The sequence below is a fragment of the Monocercomonoides exilis genome, assembly GCF_001643675.1.
Source record: "Monocercomonoides exilis strain PA203 chromosome Unknown scaffold11-1913109, whole genome shotgun sequence".
NCBI classification, from domain to species: domain Eukaryota; phylum Preaxostyla; order Oxymonadida; family Polymastigidae; genus Monocercomonoides; species Monocercomonoides exilis.
The window spans coordinates 1,445,490-1,462,465 of record NW_027150556.1 but is presented as its reverse complement, the minus strand read 5'-3'; the positions used below and the strand labels follow the sequence as shown (position 1 = coordinate 1,462,465).

The 16,976-nt window shown below is 35.6% G+C and overlaps 3 protein-coding genes across 3 annotated transcripts; 1 reads left to right on the top strand and 2 right to left on the bottom strand.

Moving 5' to 3' along the window:
- Positions 1-5,947: 5,947 nt before the first annotated feature.
- Positions 5,948-6,403, bottom strand: MONOS_7874 (uncharacterized protein; the record flags this gene model as incomplete). The annotated part of the gene is made up of 1 exon (XM_067878234.1): positions 5,948-6,403. The coding sequence occupies one exon, from the start codon at positions 6,401-6,403 to the stop codon at positions 5,948-5,950; it is 456 nt and encodes a 151-aa protein (XP_067731707.1).
- A 1,059-nt stretch (positions 6,404-7,462) lies between these two features.
- MONOS_7873 (uncharacterized protein) lies at positions 7,463-8,209 on the bottom strand (the record flags this gene model as incomplete). Its single annotated transcript, XM_067878233.1, has 1 exon — positions 7,463-8,209. The coding sequence occupies one exon, from the start codon at positions 8,207-8,209 to the stop codon at positions 7,463-7,465; it is 747 nt and encodes a 248-aa protein (XP_067731706.1).
- Positions 8,210-8,411: 202 nt separating this feature from the next.
- Positions 8,412-13,553, top strand: MONOS_7872 (uncharacterized protein; the record flags this gene model as incomplete). Its single annotated transcript, XM_067878232.1, has 1 exon — positions 8,412-13,553. The coding sequence occupies one exon, from the start codon at positions 8,412-8,414 to the stop codon at positions 13,551-13,553; it is 5,142 nt and encodes a 1,713-aa protein (XP_067731705.1).
- Between the last annotated feature and the right edge of the window lie 3,423 nt (positions 13,554-16,976).

Sequence of the window (16,976 nt, the reverse complement as noted above, 5' to 3'; positions counted from 1 at the left end):
GTATCACAATTCTTCATTCCTATATTATTATTTTAACTTGTTTTTTACTTTTTCAATGAAATTTTTAACCTTTTTTTCTCATTTCACTGTTTTTGCTTTGGACACTATTTTCGGAACAAATATGAATTTGTGTTAATTTTTAAGAACATAAAAAATAAAAACAAGGTGTTATTAATTGTAAATTTTTGTTTAATTTTGAAATGAAAAAGAATTGAACAAGAATTTAAAGCGAAATGGTGGAACATTTAAAAATTTTGATTTGAAAGTTGTTCGTCAAATACAAATGTTTAGTTGTTTTTCTTTAAGATATCATTTCATAACAAATTTGTTTCTATTTCGTTTCAAAGAATTTTAAAACAAAAGTTCATTTATTTTGTAAATCATGTTTTTTTGAAAAATGTGTGAAATGAGAAAAAGAGTAAAAAAAACAAGTTGGGAAAGTTTTAAACAACTAAAACAAATAAAAAAGAAACGATGTATTATGACATAAAAGCATTAAACTTTTAATAAAAAATATTTGCTGGAAAAGCAGCAAGTCAATGATCAAAACATAAAATAATTATTATCCTCGATCTTTTTGTATAAACTTGAAATATTGAAAAAAATACAGAATTAGGAAATAAAAACATTTCAAACATTTTTGGTTATTTTTTATATGTCATAGGCTTGTGCAAAGCTAAAAGCGTGGCAAAAAAGAAAAATGTCTAGATAAAGAAAAAAGGTCAAGATAAATTTATAGCCCCACGTTTTTATATTCTTATAAACAACCAACCTGAGTCGTAATAGCATTCACATTTAAAATTGAGATAACAATAATAATGAGTGCAGTTGGAGATAGAAACCAGGAGATTCTTCGGAATGAAATGTTTGAAAGTTTGAAAAACTTTTTTAAAAATGAGAGATTTAGATTTATTTCGATATTGAAATAAAGAAATGATTTCTGAACTGAAAAGTTGTCTTCCTTTTATGCAAAAACAGAAAATTGAGGAATTGAATGAATTGATGGAAAAAATGGATTAAAATGAAATGGAATTAATCTTTGATTCAAATGCATTCTTCGAAATTGAAAAAATGAACGAAGAAATGAAGTTGTCAGACGAAAATACAATTTCATTATTAAAGCATGCTGGATATTGCAAAATATTGGCTGGTTCTTGGTTCAGAAGTTTTGACGATTCGTTGATGTGCAGAAGAATCAAAGCAATGATAATTGATAAGGAAAAAAAGAATGGAGTGACAGAAAATAGGCACTCATTGATGTTAGTGAATGCTATTTTTGCCTGCATTGCAACTTCGAAATAACACCAGAAGAATTATTGTCGATTTGTGTGCCTTGCCTTCTGAATGTATCCACGAACAAGTAAGAAAGCAAAGAAGAGCAAAAAGAAGTGGAAATGGCTTTTCTTGCCTTGAGTAATGTTGATATTTCGAAGGTATGATCTTGAATATTTTCACTCTGATTATTGGATTTTATTTGAACAAAAAGGAAGTTAAAAGAAAACAGTATTTGAAGGAAGTCTCTGAAATAGTCATATATCATCAACAATATCACAACCTTTCACATCTTGCCTATCAACCTGCTTGGAAAATTTTGATGAAGGGCTTTGAAAGAGACAAAGGATTGGAACAAGAGATTTCAGAACAGCTGCACTTTCCTGGAGAAGCAATGAAGGAGTTGGAAGAAATCACAAAGTCAGTGGATTGGAGGAAAAAGAGAAACGAACGAGATGGAGAAGAGATGAAATGTATCTGTATTATTCAGAAATGGATCCATTTAATTTGGGATTTCTTTCAAAATTCGAGGTTGAATGGAAAACATGGATATGCGAAATTGATTGGGTGCGTTGCGAATGCGTGCAGATTGGTGAAAGACTTTGATGCTCACCTTGTCAATGTGAGCATTGATATTCTTGAAACAATGGGGTGCAAAAGAGATGTTAATGATGAAGATCTGATAAAAAGCGGATTTATTGATTTTGTTTTGGAAGGAATCAATGAGTCGAATTTGATTGATGAGATAGCTGACTCGTGCCTGACGTTCTTTGATGATTTTTTGGGAAACTTGAACAAAAAAATAGAACAATGTGAATGCGATACAAAGTGGAATGCGCTGAAGAGACACTTATTTGAAAAATTGGAGGAATAAGGATATGAGTATTCTTTAACATATTTCAATTGTTCGATTAACAATTGTCTCTCTTTGGATGTGAACATAGAGAAATTAGTTATACACGGTTAAATTTGATTGTTGAATAATTTTTAAAATGTTTTCACGATTTCTATTCTTCAATGGGATTCTTTGAAAATTCAAAACAAACAAATAGTAATCAATTGCTTTTTATCCAATATTTTTTTGAATATATTTTAGCTTCGTTCTGAAAGAGCAACCATTGTTTATAAAGTTTCAGATTCTTTGGATTGTTATCCCAATTGATTTGACACAAATAGTTTGATATTCGTTAATAATTTATCCATTGAATCATTGGTTGTCATGCTCAAATGCAATCACTTTGATTTGACCGGGGAAATATTTTTTTCAATTAAATTTTATAAGAAAAGCAAAAATCGAATGATAATACCAAATTCAATTCCATAAAACCAAAAATTGAAATTATTGTTTTTCATGAAAAGGAGATAAAGCTCTTCCAAGCGTGCTGCAGATGCATGTTTAGGTGTGGATGTGTTTCATTTGCAATATTTTATGTTTTGGAATCGATTTATTGGGGCAGCCTTCCCGATGATATTTTGAAGATGTTTGAGTTAATATTTTCAATATGGGTCAGAATTCTTGCATTTATGAAAAAATAGATGATTTGTTCCACTATTTCTGTATCGAATACTTGCAATTCTAACTTTCCCATGTAAAATAAAATATTTAAATATTAAAAAGTTGAGGAAAATCTTTGAAAAGATTGTGCGGAACAAAATTCATAAAGCAAAAAATCTCGTCCCATATTTTTTGATGAAACCATATTTGTCGTATTTGTTTGTCGATAATTGCAAATAGAATCTTTGGAAAATGCAATTGCCCTACGATTCCTTCGTTGTTGCAGGTGAATCTCCAATTCAATCTCCTCACGCACACGGAAGAATTTGTATTTTTTGTTTTTTCATTTTTTAACAAAGAAGGAAACAATATTTGACGCTTCGCATTTCCTCTTCCCACTGGTTGAACAGACGTGTGAGAATAAAGTGCAGAGCGATAATTCCCTTCATGAACAAAATTTGCCTTCTACCAGAAAATGCATTTCAGGGCATTACCAAATTTCTGCCAAATTCTGAAGAAGACTGGGAAGAGAGCTACAAATACAGGGTGAGCGCAAATGGATGGAAAGACACATTACAGTTTGCGTGATGAATAATTTGAGCACTTTTTTTTCTTTGACTGGTTATTTAACTTTAATTTATGAGTTTTGTGTGAAAGTTCTCTGTTGCATTAAGAATATCCAAAGAGCTGGCGTCCATGCAAGGTTTTCCACGGATTTCTGGGGAAAATTAGAAAAAGCTGAAAAAAACGACTTAAAAAAAACATCGATTTGTTCAATTTTGCGATTCATGGCTGTATATTTTTGTTAGTGCTTGAATTGCTCATTTTCTTGAGGAACATTAAAATTGCTTTTCGAGTGAGAGTGAACGGAGAAGCTGCCAAAAAGTCATTTGCAGACACTTTGACATTTTCAATGCTTCTGATTGGATCGTATTGTTTTGTTGATTATTTCATTTCGTGTGTGAAAAAGTGCGAATATTCAAACAAATTGTGGAGCATTGTCAATGGAGTGATTCAATTGACTGTGGTGTATTTCGATTATTTTTGGAAGCACATTCCAATATTTCTGTTCATATGGCCGTATTTTTTGACTTACTGCTTTGATATTTGTTGCAATATTGGTGAGTGAATATGAACAGGCAGCTTCATTTTCAAATACACGGAGTTGCTGTTGGATGTCATTTCAGCTGGTGTTATGCTGATGTTTTTCGTGATTGCTTCACTGAAAACAGACGGTTTGATCTGACTGATGAATTCCATATGACCAATAATTAATCTTTTCTTTTCTTTTTCTTTTTTTTTCTCGCAAAATGCATTGCATGATGTTAAACAGCACACATTTATCGAGTTTTAGTGAGTTTGACATCACATGAATGGCACGACATATTTATGCTGCCAATTTTGAGTATTTTGATCATCTGTGCTCGCTTCTTTGTCATGTTCTGTTGTGATAGAAAATTTGGAGAAGCATAGACACACACTGACAAAGCGCTTATTTTAGTTGGACTGGCAGGCGCTAGTGTGATTGTGCTTCCATTTTTGATTCTTGTCCCGCTGAAGCTGGATGGTTCAATCAAGCTGCATTTTGGCTTTTGCATTGTTCTTTAATTGTTCCATTTGATGCTTTTAAGATTTTTTTGACTTTTTATGGAAGAAAACGCGGGAATTTAGAGTTGAGATTTGCGTGAATGCACGAAGAGGGTGAAAACAAATATAACTTTGGTGTTCGGAAGCAAATGTGGCTGAGAGCGAAACTTAAAATGAGAAAGTTTGCAGAGGACGAGGAAGTTGTCGCATTTGATGAGTTCTCTGAAATAGATGAAAGGGAACCAAACGGAGAAGTGCGGAACTCAAAAAGGACAAAAAAAGAATCATGAAGTGATAATGAGACAGTTGAGAAAGCGCTTCAAATGCGAAATGATTACTATGCAAAGTTTGAAGACCCGAAACCCAATTTGTTTGTATTTTTTGTCGAAAAGGCTGAACCATTTTCGTTAAGGCTCTTTGAAATTATGAATATAATACATGGAAAGAGTTGTTTTATGTGTTTCTTTTGTGTATTAATGGAGTGATGAAATTTTGCTTTGCTTTAATGGAGCAATATTTTTTCTCTTTTGAAAAATTCAACGATTTGTTCCAATTTTTTTCTCCATCAAATTATATTAAGTCTTTCATTCCCACGCACGATTAAAAAGAAAATAAAAACAAATAAAAAAAAAAATATGAGAAATAATTGAGTGGAACATAATTCTAAAATATATATCTATATATATAACACGCAAAACAAAACAATAATTAAAATTATAATTATAATTATCCCCTATTGCTTATCAAAAAACAATCACATGAAACATTTCGTTTGTCTAAAAAGAAATTTCTTTGGAGAGCGATTCATTCACCTTTAACAATGAAAAGTTTCAATCTGTCAATTGATTTAATAGCTTTTTAAAAATTATTGGTATTTCGATACTCAAAAATAAATGTTTTTTGAAAAGAAATTTCAACAAATATTTTTCAAAGTTAAACATGATTTTCAAAAACAAAGCAAAAACAAATACAAACAAATATTTGAAACATGAAGTTGCAATAAATAATTTTCATTTTAAAGAATATGAAAAATTCTTCTTTAAACGTGTTCAACAAAAATATTTTTTATGAATCTGGCAAATATATTGGGTGCAAGAATTTTTATTTTCAGTTTTTTCTTTCATCTTCTTACATGGCGAGGTTCTCAACCAGCGCAAAAGTTGAATTCAATATTGTTGCTCTGGTGTTAGTTGTTGCAAATTGCTGCAATGGCAGAGGCATTGCTGAAAAACAAAATCAACAAGAAATGAATTGGGAGATGCCAAAAAGCACGATAAGTATTGAAACACACAGCAACAAATATTACAATAAAAATGGCATTTATGCAGCAAAAAATGAAAATGCAGTTGACAAATGCATTTGCAGTACTCAATCAAGTCTAAATATCATCAACACCTCCTTGTGTGTGACACATCTCAACATCATCCCCCTCACCGGTTGTCCACTCCTCACTGCCCAACACCACTCCGCTGCCTCCATCTGCTCCTCCACTTGTCAAATCCATCCAGCAACAAACAATCCACTTTTCGTCTCTGCCCATTCCTCCATCGCCCTCACAAACTTCTCCTTCACCACCCACCAACCAGCCATCCTCTACTTCCCCCTCTTCTCCACCCCAAACAATCTCCTCCCAGACGCCCACTCCCCAATCCAAACCTCCTTCTCCATCTCCCGCTCCTCTTTCTCCTCCTTCATCCCCCTCATCCAGCCTTTCCTTTTCTCTTCTTCTTCCCTCTCTTCCCCATCCCCTTCTCCTTCTCCATCCCTTTCCTCTTCTCCTTCATCTTCCTCACCCTCATCCTCTTCCTCTTCCTTTTCTTCCCCTTCACCTTCCCCTTCCCTTTCCCCTTTCCCTTCCCCTTCCCCTCTCCATAACCATGACCAATCCCATCCCCACCTCCAAATCCACCTCCATCTCCATCTCTCAAACTCCCTCTTCTCCAACATCTCATCTCCCCAATCCCATTCATCTCTCCCATCCCTTTCCTCCCACTCACTCAATTCATTCATCTCAACCACCTCTTCCTCTTCTCTCTCTTCCACCAACATCAACACCAATACAATCCCCTCCTTCTCTTTTCACTCATCCCTCTCCATCCACTCAACCATCTTCATCCGCACCCACAACCCCATCGATGGTGCCATCCTCCCCAACATCAACAGCCCCTCCACTTCTCTCTCTGCCTTCAACACCTCTTTTCTCCACCAAACACGTTCTTCATCAAATGCTCCTGTGGTTCATATTGGAAATGAAACTCACAGAGAGAAATTAAGTCGATTGTCCTTTACTGATTTGAATAGCTATCTCTTTGAATGGTGCGAATGGAATGATTCTAATGGTGGCTCTTCATCTGGTGGTGCGCTTTGTGTTTATTGTGCAAATGCAAATCTCACAATCGCTTCTTGCTCATTCAGCAATTGTTCAACCAGCGATCATGGTGGAGCGTTATATTGTAATCTTTCGTTAAAGTTAAACATCACAAAATCCAATTTCACAAGCTGTTCAGCTGCTAATGGAGGAGCTGCTTATGTCTATTGCAATCAAACTAATTCTGATTATTCGTTCACTGAAAACAAAGTCGAAAGTTGTTCGATTACAGACTCATACGGAACTGGTTGGTTTTTTGCCATCTATTACATGAATTTAACTTGCCAATTCTTGTTTTCTAAATGCAAGTGCATCTCAAATTCCGGTGGTGATGCTGCTGGTTCTCTAACGTTTTATAATCCTCCAAGTTACAAGCCAAACAAGTTTTTAATCAATGATTGCCAATTCGTAAACAACATATTGACTGCCTCAACACATTATGGAGGTGCTGCCATTAATCTTTATTCAACATATAACTGGATGAATGGAATGAAATACATCACTTTCTGTTTCTTCGATGACAACATCGCTTCTAATGGCAAGGGGAATGATGTGTACTTCAGTGGAAACATCATCACACAATCTCCATTCGAGAATTGCAGATCAACAACCCTATCAAAAAGAGTTTGGAATTGTGGAACTGCAGATAACGAAACATTCAACAGTTGGCTCCCTCTCATTGCCCGAAATAAAATCGTTGCAAATGGAGGATCAGACATTGATGCATGTGGCAAAACACATCAAAGCCCATGTGCCACCATCGAATATACCCTCAGTGGCTTCGCCCTCCTCCGAGATGCCTCCCTCATCCTTCTCAAATCCACCTTTGCTCCCATCCAGGCACTTATCTTCCTTGCTTTTAATACAAAAATCATAGGAAATGGCACAGATGCCACCACTATCGCCTCCAGCGGCATTCCCCAACCACCAATCTCATATTCACAGTCATCACAATCAACATCATCATTTTCATCATTTTCATCCTTGTCATCATTATCAACAACTCCTTCGCCAGATCCATCTGCCTCTTCTGCCCTCTTCCAACAAACCCAGGGCTCCCTCACAGTCTCTGCCCTCGCCATCGTCCACAACTCCTCAAATCCCATCACCCCCATCCTCTTCCACCTTTCCGATAACTCCCCTTCCCTCAACCTCAACACAATCACCATCACTGGAACAACCTCATCTTCATCACCAATCACCACACCCCTCTTCTTCCTCACTGCTGGCTCCCTCGCCCTCAACCACACAGCAATCACCAGTCTCCCCCTCAGCAGCCAAAGCATCTTCCACCTCACCTCCCTCACTGCTCCACTCACCCTCAACTCCTCCAACATCACCGACATCACCTCCACAGCCTCCCCCGCCAGCTGTGTCCTCTCCTCTTCCACCTCCCCTGCCCTCTCCCTCTCCCTCTCCAACTGCACAATGAACAGCATCAACTCAGCTCCACAAAACCAACAGACTGCCACCAATGGTGGGTGCATCTCATTCACCTCATCTACCTCTGCCAATACGTTTTCAGTGTGTGATTCCACTTTATCCAGCTGTTGTGTGAGCGAGGATGCAAGTTTCGGAGGAAGAGGTGGAGGGATATATCTGGATTGCAGTTTGAATGAAGGAGGGTTTCAGCTCTCATCGATATCATTTTCGGAGTGCAGGGCAACTGTTGGGAAGAACATATTTGTGATGAGTGAGAATCTGGTGAACACTGTTAACACGGAGCGTTTTGCATTTGATTGTTCTGATTACAAGGAGGATGGGAATGCATTTGTCGGGGAAGATATGAAATATGTGGAAATGGATCTTCGAGTGTTTCTTGTTTCTTTGAAGTGGATGGAGGTGTCTGTATCGACTGGTGGGCATGACACATTGGGATGTGGAAGCGAAATATTCCCATGTCAATCGATGAAAAGTGGAATTGACCGCATTGACAGAAGTGGAACAGAAGGAGAAAGGAAAGTTAAAGTGAAAGATGAAGGGACAATTGAAAATATTTTTTCGTTTCAAGATGCACTTGTGATTGATGGGCGTGTGAATGAGGCGGATGCCATTAAACACAGGCCAATTCATTTTGAAGGGACTATCAATGGAGATTCTGCAACAACTTCATCTGTTATTTCATCAACTGTCTCACTCGACTTGCTATCTTTGAAGTTGCAGATCCCAAGTCAATTTGAGCCAAATATGAATTCTTTGATATCATCGAGAGGAAATCTTCAACTTGAAGCCTGTTTATTTGAAATTCAATCATCAACGGCCATTCAATACTCGTTGATATGCACAACATCTGGAAGTTGCACATTGAAAGGATGCAGTTTTAAAGGATCTTCATTTGTCAAATCACCATTAGTGATGGCTTCTTCTGTTGTATTTGAGAGCAACAACTTTTCAAACATTGTGAACAAGGGCAGTGGTGAAGAAGGAGGCGTTGCAAAAGTGACATTGCAAGGGAATGAAGAATTGGTGATGAAATCAACAAATGCTTCATCTTGTTCGCTTTCATCAAGCAATGGAAAAGGAGGATTCTTGTATTTGGATTGCCAAAATTGTTTGAATGAGAAGCCATTTCTTTTTGATGCTGGTGTAATTTTTGAGAATAATAATGCAGCCATTGGAAAGAATGCATTCATTTTGGGTAAGGATTTTAATTCAACTGTGACAAATGAGTCATTCAAGTTTGATTGCACATCAATGAAAGATGATAACAATTTGTTTGTAGGGAGTGATGACTTTCATTCAAACAAAGATTTATTCATGTTTCTGATTCCATACAGCTCAATTGAGATATTTATCTCAACAGAAGGATTTGATGTTGCACGTTGTGGAAGCGAGGAAGAGCCTTGTTTTACAATGTGGAAAGGGATGGAAAACATGAAAGACGGAGAAGGAAATAAAACAATTCAAATTGAAGGATCAACTGATATTCGAGATTCATATGACCTATCCAATTATCAGATCAAAAAATCTTCATCGATGGGAGAAGAGAATGTGAAAGCGATATTGAAATTTGAAAAGGCAGTTGGAAATCAATTGGAATATTTTATAGAAAATGATGATCATTTTGAATTGACAAATATCCAACTGCAACTGACATCTGGATTTGACGACTCAGCCAAAACAATTATTTCAAACAAAAATGGAGAATTGATGATAAGTGAATGTTCATTCCATTCAGAAGCAGAAGTGAATAATGGATTTGATAGTGTATTTGTGGATGTGATTGGAGGAAGTGTGGAAGTGAATGATTTGTCGATGGAATCGTGCAATGTTGGAAACAGTATTTTTGTCATTCATGATTCTGGAATTATTTGCCATTTGGTGAATGTTCGAGTGGAATCATTGAATGAAAGTGGAGGATGTATTTTATCAATCAAGGAATCTGAACCAGGATTGAAGATAAATGAAGTGGGTAAGGAAATGAGTCTCGACATTGATAATTCGTCATTTTCAGGAGTGAAGAGAAGTGACAATGGAGCAAGCATTTTGGAGTCAAAGAGTGAGAATAAGATTTGTTTGGTTGTGAATTCGAGCAACATCACAGAAGACAAAGCAGAATCAAGTGAAAAAGGAGGGGCAATATTCTTCACGTTAGGTGCATCTGGATCAATGAAGATGATTAAGTCCGAAATCAGTCATTGCAGTTGCAGCCTTAGTTCAGGGAAAGGAGGAGGAGTATATTTGGCAACAGAGGAAAGAGGGTTTCTCAATTTCACATTTGTGGGAATGAAGTTCAATGCGAACACAGCTAAAGTGGGGAATGATATTTTCATTGAATGCTTCAACATTACATCTCAGATCAATGAAAGGCAATTCCAATTTGATCTTCGAGAGAATCATTATTCACGAATTAATGCGATATATGGAAGAGATGACTGTGAATATAAGGACGACACAAATCTGATTGAATTCGTGACGATTCATCAGAGCGACACAATCATCGTGAGCAGTGTGAATGGATCGGATGAGAGGCAATGTGGAACAAACATACTTCCATGTGATTCAATTGATTATGGCCTGACGCATCTGACTTCAGATTTCATGAGTGTGATGATTGTTATTGAAGAGAGTATGATAGGTGGAGAAATGAATCTGGATGAGATGAGCCTGAGTTCGAAGAGCAGAGAGATGTGTGAAGTTGAAGTGAAATCAGGAATTTCAAGAGCAAGAGGGGCATTGGTGATAACAACTGGAACAGTCTCATTGATGAGGGTGAACTTTGTATTTGATTCGAATTTCATCTCTTTACATAAATCGCTGATATCACCAGAGGGAGGAATTCTTGAAATTGTGAATTGCTCATTCACTACAAAACGATTAATAGAAGAAGGAAATGCAGAACTTGCAAGCATTCCATTTCATCTTATAAATATTGAAAATGGAGAATTGCAACTTGATGGATGCACAATTTCAGATCTTATTCTTCAAAAATCTGCATTATCTCTTTCATCTCCACTTTCATCATCAATTGATTCGTTAATGATTTGTAATTCAACAGTTTCTCACTCGCTTGTTGAAATTATTGAATGTGGGCAATTAAACATGGAAAAGTTTCATTCAGAAAATATCACAGTTGAGGGAAATGAAGAATCATTGATATCTTGCTTGGAAATGAAAAAGACGGTGCAATTGACAAATTGCACAACATATGGAATCAGTTCAAACAAAGCAAAAGGAAAATTGATGAAAGTGGAGGATTGCACAGATGTGAAAATGGACAGTTGCATTTTTGATGGGAGTTCAAAGGAAAGAAATGAAAAGAATTCAAATACAGAAGAAGAGATGTGCAGATGGGAAGGATCTCTTGTGGATGTTGTGAAGAGTTCAGTGATGATGAAAGATTCGACATTATCGAATTCATCAGAAGGTGGAATAACAATGAGAGGAGGCAATTTAAATATTGAAAAAGGAGAGTTCATTGACAATAATCCCTCAATTGAAGGATATCCATCATTGAGAAGGAATGTGATCTGTTCAGATTCAGGAACATTGAATGTGATGAGTTTGAAAGGAGGAGATGGATGGGAAAGAAACACTTCACTTTGGATGTTGAATGAAGGGTGCAGTTTTGAAGGGATTGTTTCAGAAAGGGATTCATCATTCTTCATTCCTGTGTTGGAGAGTGTGGAAGCAATTGAAGAGACAGAAAGAATGAAGTTGACATTCAAAGGGATGCTTCTTGTTCCATGCAATATGTCATTCTCAGTTGTGAAGAGAAAGGGAGATGAGAAGGAGATTGAAAAACATGATTTTGATTCAAGTGGATTCTTGTCAGAAAGAGAAGTTGAAGGGAGTGTTGCAAAAGATCTCATCAGCAGTTGCGGAGACGAAATTGAGGTGAGCGTGCATGTTTTGTTTGGAAATCCATCGTTTCCATCAAAAACAGAATCGTTCATATTGAAGAATAGAAGCGAGCCCAAATCAATTGGAGATGAAAAATCTGTTGAAAGCGGAAAAGGAGTCAATTCATTGTGGATTATAATTGTCGTTTCTTGCATTGTATTTATCATCTTGTTGTTGATAATTGTTGCTGTGACTATTAGGTGGAGAAAGCAAAAGAGAAGGACTGAAGAGCTGGAAGTGATTGTGAATGACACAGTGAAGAAGGATCCGAAGCTGATTGAGATGGTGACGATGGAGATGTCGCCTGAGGAGCAGTGGAGAAGAGCAGAGAGAGAAGCAGAGAAGAAGAATGAAGAGAGGATGAAGAAGAGAATATATGAGACGAATATGGAACATTCCGAATCATCAGAGCACCTTCTTTCTGAAAGTGGTTCCACTGAATACATCCTGGGAAGAGATTCAGACAAGATTCCTCAATGGGTGCTGGAGAAAGTGGATGAAGAGGAGGAGACGAGAAAGAGAACACCATCTCCATCGGTCACATCCACTTCAACAACAGACTCAGATTCAACTTTTGTTCGCGGGGAGGATCTGTGCCCAACCACCTCGTCCATGTCCAATCTGGTGGATGCCATGGCCTGTTCATCTCCTCATGAGAAGCTGATTGTGGATCTGAGGGATTCTCTGTTCATGCTGCTGCACGGAAGAAATGAGAAAAAAGAGATGGCAATAGGCACTCTCCAGGAGAGAGAAATGACAGCTGCCCAAATCCTGTTCTGGGTGGCGAATGGAGCACTCCACTCATTTGATGAAGAAAAAGAATTGCTTTCGCTGGCTAATCTGAGCCCACACATTGTGCTGTTCTCGGAACATATGGTCATCTGCATTGCCTTGCACTCGGACTGTTCTTCAGATGACTCTGATTCCTCATCTATTTCTTCATCAACAGTTGTAACATCTGCCAGTGATGATGATGAAAGCGACTCCCTGCCCTCATCAGCATTTGAGGAAGAAGATAGTTTCAAAAAAGAGTGTTTGAGGTGGAAGGCGCCTGAGCTGCAGATGAACAAGAAGATGGAAGCAACAAAGGAGTCGGCGGCATTCTCGATTGGGATGATGCTGTGTGAGTGCCTGACGCTCCAGATCCCGTTTGGAGAATATGAGGCAACGATTGCTGGAGATAAGATTGTGAATGGGGAGAGGCCGACTATTCAAAGTTTGGGTGAGTGTTCATTGAAAAAGGCGATATGCAAGTGTTGGCAAGGAGAGCCAAATGAAAGGATGAGTCTTGTGGATATGAAGAGAGAGTTCATCCAGCGATTCCCTCCTGGAGCATTGATCATGACGATTTCAGATGCTGTTGATTATGGAGGGTCTGAAGATGGTGAGAAGGAGAGCGGATGGCTGACAGGTGATGAGCCTTTGGTCATTTGTGAATGCAATTGTGGGACAGTGAAAGATCAATCAAACATAACAAAGAAGGAATAAAGGATACTGATGTGAGAAACAGAAAAAATGAAAATGGAGAAATGACACGATTTCAAATGTGAAACATAATTTCTATGAGTTATTATTTACAAGCGGGATTGTTGAGGAAGATGATTTGTGTCAAGGGTTATCCAGCTTTGCTCTTATGAAGAGTGACATAGCTTTTGAGTTGAAATATTTGCATTGAACGATTACCCACAAATGAATTGCTTTCTTCTTCTTTTTCAGCACATTTTCCTTTCCGATTTTTTTTTTTTTTCTGTCTTTCTTTATCATTCTCTTTATCTTTATTTTGCATTTTTCTCATTGTTTTTCTCATTTTTTAATTACTTTTTTTTTTCAATTTCTTCCCCCTTTTTTTCTCCCTTTTTTTTCCTTTTTTCTTGATTTTTTTTTTCTATTTTTCTTTATCATTGTCTTTATCCATTCAACTATTTTTCCCTTTTTTTCCAGTCATTGTAATTCTCGAAAATCAAGATTTGAGCCGTTTCTTTTTTTCTTATTTTTGCTTTTATAAATGTATTTCTGTTTTGGCTGATTTCCTTTTTGTGATAAATAGTCATTGAATGTGATTGATTTTGCATTTGTTGGCAATTTCGATGTTGAAAAATGAATTCATTTGTGTTTGTTCGAAAAGGATATTTGAAAAAGCAGAATTTCTTTGCAATCCAGCAAGAATTTATTGCCTTTTTGTATTTTTGATTCTGAATTTATCAAATCGCGTTTTTCACAACCCAACAACAAATCAAATTGAGAATCATTGAAAATTGAAAGCATCCACATTTCTTTATGTTTTTCAAATTATGCATTTGTGAATGGAATTATTCCTCATTTGATGATTTCAATTCAATGAAATCAACCTTTTATTTGCAACAAACACTTTTTTATGCATTCTTTGAATTCCGGCTCATTCAGAAAGATGTTTCAAATTATTATTTTCTTTTTCAAGGGAGGAAATGTTTTTTAATTTCATCTTGTTTCTGTGTGAAAATATCAATTCGATTGTTCATGTTCATTTTTTTGGAACATGGCTGATCCTTTTTGCAATAAAACTTTCGTTCGAGTTTTGATGATAAAATTTTCCTCAATGGGATAATAAAGATTATTTGTTTTTGTATATACTTCTTTATTGGAAGTTTTAACTTGTGTTTTGTTCCTTTTTTTTCGTTTTTCTCATTGAGATAAAAATTTTTTTGTTGAAAACTCGAACGAAAGTTTGATTTCAAAAAGGATCAGCCATACGCTTTGAAATTTTCATTTTTATTTTGACTTTCGTCTGATTTATTTTGTTCATGACAATGCTTGAATCATTGTTTTTAAAGCTATATCCTTTTTTTAAAAAAAAAAATGATATTCTTTATTTTTCTGAAATTAATTGCGTTTTGAGAGTCAAATGAAATTTTTTTCATTTCTTTTGCTGAAAGTTTTTCATAATCATTACCCTTTCTTCTTTTTGTCTTGTCATAACTCCATTACAAATCAAAATGCTAGATATTTTTCCTTCATTCAGTTTTTGCGTTCATTTTCCCAACTGGTGGATTTTATTTAGAGTATTTATGTGTGTTTTTATTTTAAGATTTTTTGTTATTCTTGTAATTCAAATATTTCTTTTTTCAACACCTTTTATAATTTGCATCCACTTCATTCTTACAACAAAATAAAAGCAAATTTGTTAATGTTAAAGTAGAGGAACAAAAATTTCTTCATCAGTCACAAAAAAAATGAAAAAAGAAATAAAAGAAACCAATATCATTAATATATTTTATAAAATTGGAATTTTTTTTTTTTTTTTTTTTTTTTTTTTATTTTTTTTTTTTTTGGTTTTGGTTTTGGTTTTGGTTTTGTTTTGTTTCACTTTTTTTATTTGATTTTAACACACTATGGGTGCTTTATCCTCCCCCTGGTCCCAAACCCCAACCGAAATATTGAATTCAAAGTTCATGTTTTGAAATATGTTCACCATTCATTTCTAATAGTTGAGCTTTAAATAAAAGAAAAGGACAAGTACTTCAAAAAAAGAACAGCATAAATGTTAAGTGTTTAAGATTAAAAGGTTGCGAATTTCATTTTTAAAAATACTTCAACATCATCTGTTTCCAACATAATAAGAACAAAAATTTTTAAGTGTGTTCCTTTTTCCTTCTTCTTCATCAATTATCACGTTTCGCAGTTGCAAACTTTTCCACGTGAGAAAACAAACAAGCAAACAAACAAACATCAAAGATAACGAAAAACAAAACTTGGGTCATTCCTTTTGGTTTCATAATTGATCTGACAAAATTCTCGAATTTGCTATTTGTCGCAATAACTTAGAAATCTTTCTGATGTTTATGTTTGAATCATCAATTTGCTTCTCTGTTTTTCAATGACAACATGCATTTGAAAGACAATAATAAATTCGTGTGCAAAGCTTTTTTGTAAAATGTTTTGCATATAACTGTGAATAAGAGCATTATTCTTTTTCCGTAAAAATATTTGATTTCAAAAATAATCACCCACTTTTTGCGACATTCAATTTCTTTTTTGCTGAAAGCAGGTGAAACTGCTCTTTAGATTGGTTTTTCTTATTCCAATTTTCATCTTTCATCAGAGTCACTTTCCCCACTTGGATCATCGTTGTTTATTTTATGGATTATCTTTTTCTTTTTCTATATATGTTTAATTTCTCTTTCATAATCGCCTGAAGAAGAGTTTCACAAAAGAATGTTGAATTCTTTTCGAGAATGCTTGTTTTTTAATGTTGAAGGTGTCGAAGAAGCTTTAAATTTTTCAATTTCTTCAAATAAAGATCATAGAAAAGCAAGTTGCTTTTTAGTATCTTCAAGTTGTTTCTTCAAATCATAGCTATCCAAATCTTCAAGAAATGTTGTTGAATGTGATTCGTACTCATCGGCGAAGAAGAAGTATTGATTTGTTTGATGAAGTTTATTTTGACAAGAAAGATATTTCTGTAGAATTAATGTCTCATGTTTTCGATGAAGCTGAAACTCTTTGTCTTTTTGTTGGAGAATAATTTTTTTGAAGTTGATCAGACCAATCCTGTGAAAAAGAATGGTGATCGTTGTTTCTTGAGGATGGTTTGATTTGCACTCAAATTATTCAGGAATCAACTGGAGCTGCTGCAACAGGCCAGACCCCTGTCTTCATAAATGCTGCCTTCACTATTGATGGAACACAAGTTGTAGCCAAGTCTTTGGGGAGAATATCTGCAAGTTGGGCTCGATAGGAAGTGAGAGAAAATGGAGACGGAATAACAAATTTGTAACTTAAAGTGGATTTGAGTCGAGAAAAAATACAGGAATCGCATGCTTGATGTGAGTGTGTCATGTTGGACAGGAACCATTAAAGAATGATGTTGTTTTTTTTTTTCTGTTAATTCAATCACTTTTTTTCATTAAGTGTTGAATGATAATCCATCAACAG